Source organism: Chiloscyllium punctatum, chromosome 8 (assembly GCF_047496795.1).
Source record: "Chiloscyllium punctatum isolate Juve2018m chromosome 8, sChiPun1.3, whole genome shotgun sequence".
Classification (NCBI taxonomy): Eukaryota; Metazoa; Chordata; class Chondrichthyes; order Orectolobiformes; family Hemiscylliidae; genus Chiloscyllium; species Chiloscyllium punctatum.
Genome location: NC_092746.1, coordinates 124,537,289 through 124,551,708, shown reverse-complemented (window position 1 = coordinate 124,551,708; position 14,420 = coordinate 124,537,289). Strand labels below are relative to the sequence as shown.

Below are 14,420 nucleotides of genomic sequence, written 5' to 3'. Positions count from 1 at the left end.
CATACTGTAGTTGCAATGCAACACGTTATTAGGCAATATTTATGTAATGGGAATTAAAAAGGCAAAATACTGCAGATGCTGGAAATCTGAAACAAGTACAGACAATGCTGGAGAAACTCAGCAAGTCTGGCAGCATCAGTACATAGAGAAACAGAGTTAACATTTCCAATCCATTGACCCTTCTTCAGAACGTGGGAAAGGGAATCAGTGAAATGTCACAGTGTAGAAGGAGACCATTTGGTCCATCGTGCCGGTGCCAGTTTTATTATTGAGTTCCACCCCACATTGTCTTTCCCCCTTTTCCTGTACATCATTCCTATCCAAATAACCATCTAAAGCTCCTCTCGAATGCTTCAATTGAACCTGCCTCCACCACATTACCAGGCAGTGTATTCCATACCCTAACCACTTGCTGGGTTAGAAGGCTTTTTTTCTAACATTACCCTAACATGGTTTGTACTTTAAATCTGTGCTCTGTTATAGTTTATTTCTTTTATAAGCAGAAACAGCTTCCCCACCCCCCCCACACCCACCCACCGCCCCCCCCCCCCCCCCACTCCCCAACCCCCCCCACCACCTCTTTTACTCTCTTTCAAACAGCATGTGCTGTAATCTACAATGAGCATGGCTTGTTATACGGTATTTTTGATGAAGCTGCTCAGACACACTCCAGGCAGGATGGAACGTTAACCTGGGACTCCTAGAACACAGGGAGGACACTGTCAACGCAACACAAGAGTCTAAAGTAACCAATTCTGTTAACTGCGGCGGAGAGTTTATGTCCTTCCTGTACTTTCCACTGGAACTGGTTGTGGGGTTGGAAAGACCTGCATCATTGAAACAAGCTCCATTTAAAACAAACTGTGGCTTTGTTTCCGTGTGGAGTGGACATTCTGATGGTCACAAGGAGCCCCATTAATCGGGGCAGGGGGTGTGGTGTAGGACAAAGGGGTAGGTGTGTGGGGTAGGAATTTGGAAGGGCATGGGGATTGGGCTGCAGCGGGTAGGAGTGGAAGGTGTGTGGGTGGGGGTTGGTGTGTGCAGTGGGAGGGGGTAGGTTGTGGTAGGGTAGGGAAATGGAGTGTTCGTGTGGGTGTTGAGTGGGGTAGGGGAATGGGTAAGGGTATGGGGTATGGGTGTGGGGGAGGGGTGGAGTGTGGGTGTGAGGGAGGGGAGGAGTGTGGGTGGGAGTGAGGGAGGGGAGGGGTGTGGGTGGGAGCGTGGGAGGGGGTTTTGGGTGTGACGGAGGGGAGATGTGTGGGTGAAAGTGAGGGGGGGAGGAGTGTGGGTGGGAATGTGGGAGGGGGTTGTGGGTGTGAGGGAGGGGAGGGGTGTGGATGGGAGTGAGGGAGGGGGTTGTGGGTGTGAGGGAGGGGAGGGGTGTGGGTGGGATTGTTGGAGGGGGTTGTGGGTGTGAGGGAGGGGAGGGGTGTGGGTGGGAGTGTGGGAATGGGTTGTGGGTGTGAGGGAGGGGAGGGGTGTGGGTAGGAGTGTGGGAATGGGTTGTGGGTGTGAGGGAGGGGAGGGGTGTGGGTGGGAGTGTGGGAGGGGGTTGTGGGTGTGAGGGAGGGGAGGGGTGTGGGTAGGAGTGTGGGAATGGGTTGTGGGTGTGAGGGAGGGGAGGGGTGTGGGTAGGAGTGTGGGAATGGGTTGTGGGTGTGAGGGAGGGGAGGGGTGTGGGTGGGATTGTTGGAGGGGGTTGTGGGTGTGAGGGAGGGGAGGGGTGTGGGTGGGAGTGTGGGAATGGGTTGTGGGTGTGAGGGAGGGGAGGGGTGTGGGTAGGAGTGTGGGAATGGGTTGTGGGTGTGAGGGAGGGGAGGGGTGTGGGTGGGAGTGAGGGAGGGGGTTGTGGGTGTGAGGGAGGGGAGGGGTGTGGGTAGGAGTGTGGGAATGGGTTGTGGGTGTGAGGGAGGGGAGGGGTGTGGGTGGGTTTGTTGGAGGGGGTTGTGAGTGTGAGGGAGGGGAGATGTGTGGGTGGGAGTGTGGGAGGGGGTTGTGGGTGTGAGGGAGGGGAGGGGTGTGGGTGGGTTTGTTGGAGGGGGTTGTGAGTGTGAGGGAGGGGAGATGTGTGGGTGGGAGTGTGGGAGGGGGTTGTGGGTGTGAGGGAGGGGAGGGGTGTGGGTAGGAGTGTGGGAGGGGGTTGTGGGTGTGAGGGAGGGGAGGGGTTTGGGTGGGAGTGTGGGAGGAGATTGTGGGTGTGTGGGAGGGGAGGGATGTGGGTGGGAGTGTGGGAGGGGGTTGTGGGTGTGAGGGAGGGGAGGGATGTGGGTGGGAGTGAGGGAAGGGGTTGTGGGTGTGTGGGAGGGGAGGGATGTGGGTGGGAGTGAGGGAAGGGGTTGTGGGTGTGAGGGAGGGGAGGGGTTTGGGTGGGAGTGTGGGAGGGGGTTGTGGGTGTGAGGGAGGGGAGGGGTGTGGGTGGGAGTGTGGGAGGGGGTTGTGGGTGTGAGGGAGGGGAGGGGTGTGGGTGGGAGTGTGGGAGGGGGTTGTGGGTGTGAGGGAGGGGAGATGTGTGGGTGGGAGTGTGGGAGGGGGTTGTGGGTGTGAGGGAGGGGAGGGGTTTGGATGGGAGTGAGGGAGGGGGTTGTGGGTGTGAGGGAGGGGAGATGTGTGGGTGGGAGTGTGGGAGGGGGTTGTGGGTGTGAGGGAGGGGAGGGGTGTGGGTGGGAGTGTGGGAGGTGGCTGTGGTTTCTCCAGAAATTTCTGTTCAGGACAAAAAAGCTCCTCAATGAGAAGAGAGATATAAGGTCAGCACTTTATGGGTAGAGGTGAAGTCTACAGAATTATTTAAGATTGGAGCAGAGGCTGTGTATCAGCTTCTAGTAACAGCTGGGAGGTGGTAGGTTGTAAAAATGCAGAGATAAAACAAGCAACAGCAGAGGGGTTTTAATGGAGAGCGCTTAGCTTACAAACACTATGAGATAAGCACACTAGCTCATATCAAGAAGAGTCATGAGTTTGCTCACTGGGTCTGGGTGAATATTTGAACAGAAATAATGTGTCAGGCTATGAGGAAAAGGCAGGAGATTGGCATGAGGTCACTGTGATCGTTTGAAGAGCTGTTGCAAACACGAGGGGCCAAATGGCCTCCTTCTGGTTCCATAACAATTGTGTGATTCTGAGTTAGTGAATACCCTAATAGTACCTGGATAGTGATTTGGGTATGACCGAGTTCGATGATGTATCTGAAAGAGAGAAATGTGGACGGATGGCCAATAAGATTCCAGCCTGACCAGTGATGATCATATCCTCTGAATGGGTGAAAATACAAGGTGAGCTGGCCCAGAAACTCGCACTGATGTTCCCCGTGCCCTAACCCCATCTCTATTCCTCCATATCATTTCAAAAAAGACAAACGTATTCAACTAATTACCTAGCAGACCCTACAGCGTTGATGGATAAAATGTTTATACTGTTGAGTTTATGACAGGCAGAGTAAACACAAAATGACAATTAGTTTAGTTTTTGACTTCAGAGCAAATATACAGGTTTTAATTCACAAGTTAGAAGACTTTGCATCCGGAGGGGAATATAAAGTCTGTTCAGAGAACTAATCACATCGACATAAGTAGTTTATAGTCTGTGGAGTTTCCAAGTCAGGAATGTTTAGCTTGAAAGCTGTTTAAACTGAGAAAGTTTATGCCACCAGAACTGATTCATGTCAGTAAACTTAGAAAGGAATCTTTTAAAAAAATAGTCCCAGTGGTCTGAGGGAAAGAAACTGGACAGAACCAGTTGAGTAAAGCTTGCAAGAGTTGTGAAAGAATGATATTTCTCTGGAATTGAGCATCTATGAAAGAATACTGATGAGAAATGTTTTTTTTAATGTTTGTGCTGTGAATCTTCCAACCTTTATTTGTTTATTTCTTTTGTGTAACAAACTTATGTTCTCTTACCAAAGGACATTAGCAGCCTCGTGTGAATATGTTTCAATGACCAACTACCAACGTAACCAACTGCAGAAGTTAATTATGATCTATCAAGCCAGGTTTCCTTCTAGAATCTGTTTAGTATTACGATAGGCTGGGCTCATTATAGTGGGTCATTGTCCGGCACTTGTGTGGCATGATTGTTACTTGCCACTTACTAGCCCAGGTGCTTTGTACATTTTATACCCAGTTACAGTATGCGTGAGTTATACCCAATGACAATGTTTTATACTCGATACTATCCCTCTTTTCCAGCACCACACACTCAACTCTAGTCAGCCACTGAGGTAAAAACAATAACTGCAGATGCTGGAAACCAAATTCTGGATTAGTGGCGCTGGAAGAGCACAGCAGTTCAGGCAGCATCCAACGAGCAGTGAAATCGACGTTTCGGGCAAAAGCCCGGCCACCTCACACTGAGCATTCTCCTGACTAATAAGATGCTGAGCTTTGGCACTACGTCTGCTTCCGTGGGAGATTAGAGATTACAGTCTTGACAGCCATTGGAAGGCCTGACTAGAACAATGGCAGGATCCTATAGCATTTCTGTCACCTAACTAGTCTTCAAATACAGGGCTGTCAATTGCCTGATAATACGAGTACACTTTAGCTGCTCTGGAATATTGTATAAATTGGGGTTGGCACAATACCAGCTGTGAATGAGCTGCCAGCATCTGTCAGGTTGACCGGACGGTATCACTCACTCCTTTCTCTCAGTGTCTGTGATGACAGTGTGCTCACTGAGAAATGGGTACATTGGACCTCAACTAGGAGAAAGTGAGGACTGCAGATGCTGGGGATCAGAACCAGTTTTTAAGCTACATTAGACCTCAGTTTTACTTTGTAGGATGCAGTCAGATCAGTGAATCTGAATCACATTACACTGTCTCTCAATTACCATTAATTTCAATTCAGGAGAAAGGTAAAGCTATGATCTCACTGAATGGTGGAGCGGACTCGATGGGCTGAATGGCCTCCCTTTGTTCCTGCAGCTTATTGTCTTTTTTAGTAATATTGGTCACCGCCACCCATCTCATACTTAGAATCAAATTAGTCACAATTTAAAATTTCTACTGGTCTCAACTGATCTTAATTTCAGGGTTTCCTATTTGCCAGCCAATCTTCTATCTTTGACAATATCTTACCCCCTTCTGGATTAGTGGTGCTGGAAGAGCACAGCAGTTCAGGCAGCATCCAAAGAGCAGCAAAATCGACGTTTCGGGCAAAAGCCCTTCATCAGGAATATCTTACCCCTGATACCATGAGCTTTTAATTTCCACTATTTCCTTTGATGTAGCGCCTTATCAAATACCTTCTGAAAATACAACATATCCATTGGTTCCCCTATGTCTATGGCACAAGTTACTTTGACAAAGAACGCCAAACAATTAGTTAAACATGGTTTCCCTGTAATAAAATTAAGTTGGCTGTGCTCAATTATCTTGAACTTATCCTTCTATAACATCTTTAATAATATCTTCAAGTATTTTGTTGTTAACTTTAAATCTGATGTAGATGAATTTTGAATTAAGCCAATGTATTAAGGGATAGGGGTGAAGGCGATGTACAGCCAATTAGGTTATAGATCAGCCAAGATCTCATTGGCTGGCAGAACAGGCCTACTCTGTTTCCTATGTGCCTATTTTCTCTCTGACAGATGTTAAACTCTCTGGTCGGTAGTTTCATGCTTTCTGCCTCCCTGCTTTTTTTGAATAAAGGGGTTGCAATAATTATTTTTCAATCTAAAGGAACATTCCTTAAATCAAATGAGTTTTGGAAAATTGAAACCGATACATCAACTACCTGACTTACTACCCTTAAGATATCCATCGGAAGCTGAGGACATTTCAGCTCACAGTTCCACTCATGGTGTACACAGCGAGTACAAGACCAGGTTTTAGAACATAGAACATAGAAAAAGTACAGCACAGAACAGGCCCTCTGGCCCACAATGGTAGAGTCATAGAGTCGTAGAGATGTACAGCATGGAAACAGACCCTTCGGTCCAACCCATCCGTGCCAACCAGATATCCCAACACAATCTAGTCCCACCTGCCAGCACCCAGCCCATATCCCTCCAAACCCTTCCTATTCATATACTCATCCAAATGCCTTTTAAAGGTTGCAATTGTATCAGCCTCCACCACATCCTCTGGCAGCTCATTCCATACACGTACCACCCTCTGCGTGAAAATGTTGCCCCTTAGGTCTCTTTTATATCTTTCTCCTCTCACCCTAAACCTATGCCCTCTAGTTCTGGACTCCCCAACCCCAGGGAAAAGACTTTGCCTATTTATCCTATCCATGCCCCTCATAATTTTGTAAAACTCTATAAGGTCACCCCTCAGCCTCCGACGCTCCAGGGAAAACAGCCCCAGCCCGTTCAGCCTCTCCCTGTAGCTCAAATCCTCCAACCCTGGCAACATCCTTGTAAATCTTTTCTGAACCCTTTCAAGTTTCACAACATCTTTCCGATAGGAAGGAGACCAGAATTGCATGTAATATTCCAACTGTGACCTAACCAATGTCCTGTACAGCCGCAACATGACCTCCCAACTCCTGTACTCAATACTCTGACCAATAAAGGAAAGCATACCAAACACCTTCTTCACTATCCTATCTACCTGTGACTCCACTTTCAAGGAGCTATGAACCTGCACTCCAAGGTCTCTTTGTTCAGCAACATTCCCTAGGACCTTACCATTAAGTGTATAAGTCCTGCTAAGATTTGTTTTCCCAAAATGCAGCACCTTGCATTTATCTGAATTAAACTCCATCTGCCACTTCTCAGCCCATTGGCCCATCTGGTCCAGATCCTTTTGTAATTTGAGGTAACCCTCTTCACTGTCCACTACACCTCCAATTTTGGTGTCATCTGTGAACTTACTAACTGTACCTTTTATGCTCGCCAAGGATTAATCCTAATATAAAATAAATTAACTTAACTTACGCACCCCTCAATTCACTGCTATCCATGTGCATGTCCAGCAGTATCTTAAATGTTTTGACGGCACATTATTGTTTAATCCCTCTTCTTTCACAGATAATTCCACAACTCTCTCTGCTCTTACAAAATGGACAAGGTGGATGATTTGGCAGCCTATGGTGAAGCTGCTCCTTACCTCAGGAAAAACCCACAACAGCTGAAGGCGATCCAGAATGTTCCGTTTGACGGTAAGCTCTTTGTCTAGTTAGGGTGTGGTGTCAGAGAAGATGCTTCCTCATCATTGCCAGTAATCGCTTTTCAATAAAGTCATCTGGGTTAGACCTACATTTGTACAACAACCTCAAAGTGTCCTAAAATGTCTGACAGACAAATACTTGTTTTAAAATTGAAGACAAACATCAACATCCTGGGGTTACCATTGACCAGAAACTCAACTGGACTCACCACGTAAACACAGAGACTACAACAGAGACTCCAAGCCACTCACCATCCTGACTTGGAAACATATTGCCGTTCCTTCAGTGTCTCTGGGTCAACGTCCTGGTCCCCTCCTGCCTATACCATATGTTGTGTGTGTATCTGTACCATAAGGACTGTACTGGTTCATCAGTCAAGCACAGTTCGCAGTGGACAATAAATGCTGGCTTTGCCCGTGAAACTGACATCCCATTAACAATTTAAAATAAACTCGTTGCTGTAATGCAGCAAGATCTGACATACAGCTGTTTCACCTTGGAACAAACAAGCTGGATGTTTTAGTGATATCGATCAAGTGATGGAATATAGCTCAGGATATACCGCTGTCCCTCCATCAGTCAGACATGGAGATCTCTTTTCTGTCTTCCTGGGGATAGCTGAGGTCTTGGCTGAGTTTCCGATTTGGGAAATATTGCGAATGCCACCTTAGATGATAAACTCCAACATCTGGATTGGGGCCAGAGCCTCCTCACTCAGAGGCCAGACACTGACCCTTGAACCCTACCCTTTGACACAGCTGAAGTTAGCCTCAGAGAGATACCTTTCTGTTTCCCAATCTCCTGTGGTATTCTGAACATGCACTGGACAGACTGACTCTGTCCAACTCATTGTCTCTATCAGACAGTCCTGGACACACATTACTCCTGGAGTTAAGCAAGGTATTCTGTAAACATTTTCTTGTTTAAAAGGTAAGAAGAAAGTCTGGGTCCCTGACAAGAAGGAAGTTTATATTGAAGCGGAAATAAAGGAACGTAACAGTGGGAAAATCGTTGTGGAGACGGTTGCTGGACAAGTGAGTGGCCCTCCTGTGTGTTTTAATCAATCGTATTTTTAAAATGTGCTTTATTCTGTTTTAAGTCCAGCAGAGCAGGGTATGATTCTAGTTAAACGTTCCTTGCTCTCACATTTCAACAACTTGACTTCTGCCTTCTCAATAATTGCCAACCTCAATGACATGCAAATCCCAGGACCAAAGAAACAGGTGTAGCCCACCTTCCCTATTACTAAATCCAGATCATACATTACTCATGCTCTCCGTTAACTCCTGGTCTAACAACATCATATATTTAGAATTAATATGTGAACAAAAATAAACAATTATCCCTGGAATTGATGTATGAAGAGAGACTGGATCCGTCAAGACTGTATTCGCTCGATTATAGAAGAATAAGGGGGACGGGGTGAGATGTCACAGAAGCCTATAGAATTCTGACGGGACTAGGCAGGGTAAACTCAGAAAGGATGTTCCCAATGCCTGGGAAGATGTCCAGAAGCAGGGGTCCCAGTGAGACCATAAGACCATAAGACCATAAGACATAGGAGTGGAAGTAAGGCCATTCGGCCCATCAAATCCACTCCGTCATTCAATCATGGCTGATGGGCATTTCAACTCCACTTACCCGCATTCTCCCCGTAGCCCTTAATTCCCCGAGACATCAAGAATCTATCAATTTCGGCCTTGAAGACATTTAGCGTCCCGGCCTCCACTGCACTCTGCGGCAATGAATTCCACAGGCCCACCACTCTCTGGCTGAAGAAATGTCTTCGCATTTCTGTTCTGAATTTACCCCCTTTAATTCTAAGGCAGTGTAAAGGGATCAAAGGGTATTGGGGAGAGACTGGGAGCGGGGGTGGTGACTAAGTTGGATGATTAGCCATGACCATATTGAATGGTGCAGCAGGCTCAAAAAGCTGAATGGCCTCTTCGTGCTCCTGTTTCCAATGTGTCTATAATCCTTGCTGTCAAATCTCTTCAGTTCTTCCCCATCTCCCCTCCCGCAGTGGAACAGTCCAACATCACTGTTCTCTTCCCAACTCTGAGCACCTTCATCATACTGTTGTCCAGTGTTCCTTCATCTTGCCCTGCACTATGATCTGTCATTGACTCTTTCAAAGCTCTCCTCCTCTCTCTTAAACAAGTGAACCTCTTGGATTTGATCATTGGTGTCTGTGCAGTGAGCTGGGGAGCAGACCAGTCGAGGTGCTAATGATTTAGCTCAGTGCTGAGGAAACGACATGTGGGCAAATTTTTGGGATTGTGCTAGTTGCTGATTGGCTCCTGCTGCTCTGTGGGATTGAACCAGGTTTGTCATGCTGACCTGAATTAAACCTGTCCAGCCACTCTGCTGGGGTTCACATGGGGAAGTGATCACCTGGTAGAAGAGGGAAGTGGGGGGGGGAAGGGGGGAGTGTGATAAGAGGGTGGCACGGTGGCTCAGTGGTTAGCTGCCTCACAGCGCTAGGGACCCAGGTTCAATTCCAGCCTTGGGTGACTGCCTGTGTGGAGTTTGCATGTTCTCCCCATGTCTGTGTGGGTTTTTTCCGGGTGCTCCGGTTTCCTCCCACAGTCCAAGGATGTGCAGGTCAGGTGAATTGACCATGCTAAATTTCCCATAGAGTTCAGGGATGTGTGGGTTAGGTGCATGAGTCAGGGGTAATTGAGGAGTAATAGGGTAGGGGAATGGGTCTGGGTGGATTACTGTTCAGAGGATCAGTGTGGCTTTGTTGGGCCAAAATGGCCTGTTTCCACACTGTCCGGCTTCTATGATCCAACCTCCTTGACACAGTAACGATTGCCTCGTGTCAGGATGGTCAACTCACACTCAGCCTCTGAAGGCCTTTCCCTGGTGTGGTGCTAACGTCCCTACCTCTGAGCTTAGGAAGCATGGGTTCAGACACAGCAAAAGCAGAACTTCCTGGAAACACTCAGCAGGTCTGGTAGCATCTGTGGAGAGAAATCAGAGGTAACGTTTCGGGTCCAGTGACCCTTCCTCAGAACTCAGTTCTGAGCTTTCTCTGATTTCTCTCCACATATGCTGCCAGACCTGCTGAGTGTCTCCAGCAATTTAGAGTCATAGAGATGCACAGCACAGAAACTGACCAGGTATCCTCGTCTAATCTTTCAAGTTTCTTCACTTAGTGTTAACCCGGGTTCAAATCACACCAGTTCCGGATTGCATTTCTGAACAGGACGAAAAGAAAATATGAAACTCCTGCTGAAATATCCTGGGGCTGCAATGGTTGACCTCCACAATTTCACACTGATCTTACACTTAAAGATGAACTGCTCAATAAAAGGTACAACAAAAGATGCTGCCAGGTGCAAACTCCAATGTATCTTGTTTCAAAACTTCTTTCTTAGAAAGTGACTCTGAAGGAAGAGGATGCTCAGGAGATGAACCCACCTAAGTTCAGTCTGGCTGAAGATATGGCCATGTTAACCCATCTGAACGAGGCGTCTGTGCTGCACAACCTCAGGCAGAGATATGCAAACTGGCTGATCTATGTGAGTACTGGGGGAAAGGAACATTCCAGAACAATTGCCAAGATGTTCAGTACCTCTCTTACAGGCATGTACAGGCATGTTACTGACATTGGAGCAGTCATCAAAAGAACAGGTGAACATGAAAAAGCAATAATGCCATAATAGAACACAGAACAGTACAGGGCAGAACAGGCCCTTCAGCCCTCGATGTTGTGCTGACCTGTGAACTCATCCATGCCCATCCCCCTAAACTATCCCATCATCATCCATGTGCTTATCCAAGGATTGTTTGAATCTCCCTAATGTGGCTGAGTAAACTACATTGGCAGGCAGGGCATTCCACACCCTTACCACTCTCTGAGTAAAGAACCTACCTCTGACATCTGTCTTAAATCTATCGCCTCTCAATTTATCGCTACGCCCTCCCATACAAGCTGACATCATCATCCGAGGGAAAAGACTCTCACTGTCTACCCTATCTAATCCTCTGATCACCTTGTATGTCTCTATCAAATCCCCCTTAGCCTTCTTCTTTCCAATGAGAACAGACCCAAATCTCTCAGCCTTTCCTCATAAGATCTTCCCTCCAGACCAGGCAACATCCTGGTAAATCTCCTCTGCACCTTTTCCGATGCTTCCACATCCTTCCTGTAATGGGGTGACCAGAACTGTACAATATTTAAAGTGCAGCTGCACTAGCGTTTTGTATAGTTGCAGCACGACATTATGGCTCCGGAACTCAATCCCTCTACCAATGAAACCTAACACACCGTATGCCTTCTTCACAGCTGGGTGGCAACTTTCAGGGATCTATGTACATGGACTCCAAGATCCCTCTGCATATCCACACTACCAAGAATCTTTCCATTGACCCAGTACATAGCTAATGTCCTCTAATGTATAGCTATAAAATGAGGCCATTTGGCCCATTGAGTCTGCTCAGCTATTCAATCATGTTTCTCAACCCCATTCTTCTGCCTGCTTGATCCCGTTACCGATCAAGAACCTATCTCTATCTTAAACACACTCAATGACTTAGCCTCCATAGCCCTCTGTGGCAATGTCTTCCACAGATTCCCTACTCTCTGGCTGTCGAAATTCCTCATAATCTCCATTCTAAAGGGTCATCCCTTCACTCTGAGGCTGTGCCCTCAGGTCCTAGTCTCCCCTAGTAAACATGGAGTCATAGAGATGTACAGCACGGAAATCGAGTCTGTGGTCCAACTCGTCCATGCCGACCAAATATCCCAACCCACCTGCCAGTACTTGGCACATACCCTTTAAACCTATTCATATACCCATCAAAGTGCTTTTTAAATCGTGTAATTGTACCAGCCTTAATCAGTTCCTCTGGCAGCTCATTCCATACCCACACTGCCCCCTGTGTGAAAACATTTCCCCTCAGGTTTGTTTTAAACTTCTCCCCTCTCAACTATTGTTTTCCCTCTAAACCTATGCCCCCTAGTTCTGGACTCCTCCACCCCAGAGAAAAGACTATGTCTATTTATCCTACCCATGCCCCTCATAATTTTGTAAACCTCTATGAGGTCACCCCTCAGCCTCCGACGCTCCAGGGAAAACAGACCCAGCCTGTTCAGCCTCTTCCTATAGCTCAAACCCTCCAACCCTGACAACATCCTGGTAAAGCTTTTCTGAACCCTTTCAAGTTTCAGAATATTTTACCTTTCACTCTATCCAGCCTATTCAGTATTCTGTAAGTTTCAATCAGATACCCCCCCTCATCCTTTTAAACTCCATTGAGTCCACATCCAGAGTCCTCAACTGCTCCTAATATGACAAGCCCTTCATCCCTGGGATCATTCTTGTTAACCTCCTCTGGACCCCTCTCCATCATCAGCACATCCTTCCTTAGATGCGGGACCCAAAACTGCTCACAATATTCTAAGCACAGACTGACCAGAGCCTTATACAGCCTCAGCAGTACATCCCTGTTCTTGTATTTTAGCCCAGCTGAACTCAATGCTAACGTTGTATTTGCCTCTCTAACTGCCAACTAAACCTGCATGTTAACCTGAAGAGAATCGTACTAGGACTCCCAATCCCCTTTGTGCTTTAGATTTATGAAGCCTGTTCCTGGTTAGAAAACAGTTTATGTCTCTATTCTTCCTATCAAAGTGCATGACCTCACACTTTCCCACATTGTATTCCATCTGCTCACTCTCCCAGCCTGTCCAAATCCTTCTGCAGCCTCCCCACTTCTTAGATACTCCACCTATCTTTGTGTCATTGTAAACTTGGCAATAATGCCTTCAGTTCCTTCATTCAGATCGTTAATGTATAACATGAACAGTTGTGGTCCAAACTTGATTACTGTGGAATACCACAAGGCACCAGCTGCCTTCTTGGAAAAGACCCCATTATCCCCACTCTCTGCCTTCGGCCAGTCAGCCAATCCTCTATCCATGCCAGTACTTTGCCCTTTATTTAGCAGCCTCTTATGCAGCACCTTGTCAAAGGCCTTCTGGAAATCTAAATAGATTACGTCCACTGTCTCTCCTTTGTCTAACCTGCACATTACCTCCCCAAACAATTCAGACATGACTCCCTCTTGAGGAAGCTGTGCTGACTCAGCCCTACTTTACTGTGCATTTCCAAATACTCCCTAATATCATCCTTAATAATGGACTTGAAAATCTTACCAACGGCCAAGGTCAGGCTCCCCTCCCTTTTTTAAACAGGGGTGTTACATCATCCATTTTCCAGTTCTCTGAGACCCTCTCTGAAAGATCACTACCAATGCCTCTACAATCTCCTCAGCTATCTCCTTTAGAACTCTGGGGTATAGTCCATCTGGTCTGGGCGACTTATCCACCTTTGGATCTTTCAGCTTCCTTAGCACCTTCTCAAAGAACAAAGAATGAATAATTCAGCACAGGAACAGACCCATCGCTCCCCCCCAAGCCTGCGCTGACACATTTTGCCTTTCTATACTATAACTGTGTTCACTTCCAGGATCCGTATCCCTCTATTCCCTGTATTCATCCAGGTGTTTCTTGAATGCTGCTATTGTGTCTGCTTCCACCACCTCCTCTGGCAGCGCATTCCAGGCACTGACCACCCTTTGTGTGAAAAATTTGCATCACATATCTCTTTTAAACATCCCCCCCCTTGCACCTTGAACCTGTGCCCCTAGTAATTGACTCCTCCACCCTGGCTAAAAGCCTCATACTTTCCACTCTATCCATGCCATTCATCATTTCATAAACGCTGAAAATGTGATGCTGGAAAAGCGCAGCAGGTCAGGCAGCATCCCAGGAGCAGGAGAATCGACGTTTCGGGCATAAGCCCTTCTTCAGGAATGAGGAAAGTGTGTCCATCAGGCTAAGATAAAAGGTAGGGAGGAGGGACTTGGGGGAGGGGCGTTGGAAATGCGATAGGAGGAAGGAGGTTAAGGTGAGGGTGATACCGGAGTGGGGTGGGGGCGGAGACGTCAGGAAGAAGATTGCAGGTTAGGAAGGCGGTGCTGAGTTCGAGGGATTTGGGATTTGACTGAGACAAGGTGGGGGGAGGGGAAATGAGGAAACTGGAGAAATCTGAGTTCATCCCTTGTGGTTGGAGGGTTCCTAGGTGGAAGATGAGGCGCTCTTCCTCCAACCGTCGTGTTGCTATGGTCTGGCGATGGAGGAGTCCAAGGACCTGCATGTCCTTGGTGGAGTGGGAGGGGGAGTTGAAGTGTTGAGCCACGGGGTGGTTGGGTTGGTTGGTGCGGGTGTCCCAGAGGTGTTCTCTGAAACGTTCCGCAAGTAGGCGGCCTGTCTCCCCAATATAGAGGAGGCCACATCGG

The 14,420-nt window shown here is 47.4% G+C and overlaps 1 protein-coding gene across 1 annotated transcript in view; it reads left to right on the top strand.

Moving 5' to 3' along the window:
* The first annotated feature begins 394 nt into the window (after positions 1 to 394).
* The window catches only part of LOC140480877 (myosin-1B-like), a 154,548-nt gene continuing 140,522 nt past the window's right edge, over positions 395 to 14,420 (top strand). The window contains exons 1-4 of the mRNA XM_072576421.1: positions 395 to 452; positions 6,970 to 7,100; positions 8,040 to 8,143; positions 10,493 to 10,636. Coding sequence (XP_072432522.1) covers positions 7,001 to 7,100; positions 8,040 to 8,143; positions 10,493 to 10,636 — 348 coding nt within the window. The 5' untranslated portion in view covers positions 395 to 452; positions 6,970 to 7,000. The remainder of the gene's footprint in view (positions 453 to 6,969; positions 7,101 to 8,039; positions 8,144 to 10,492; positions 10,637 to 14,420) is intronic.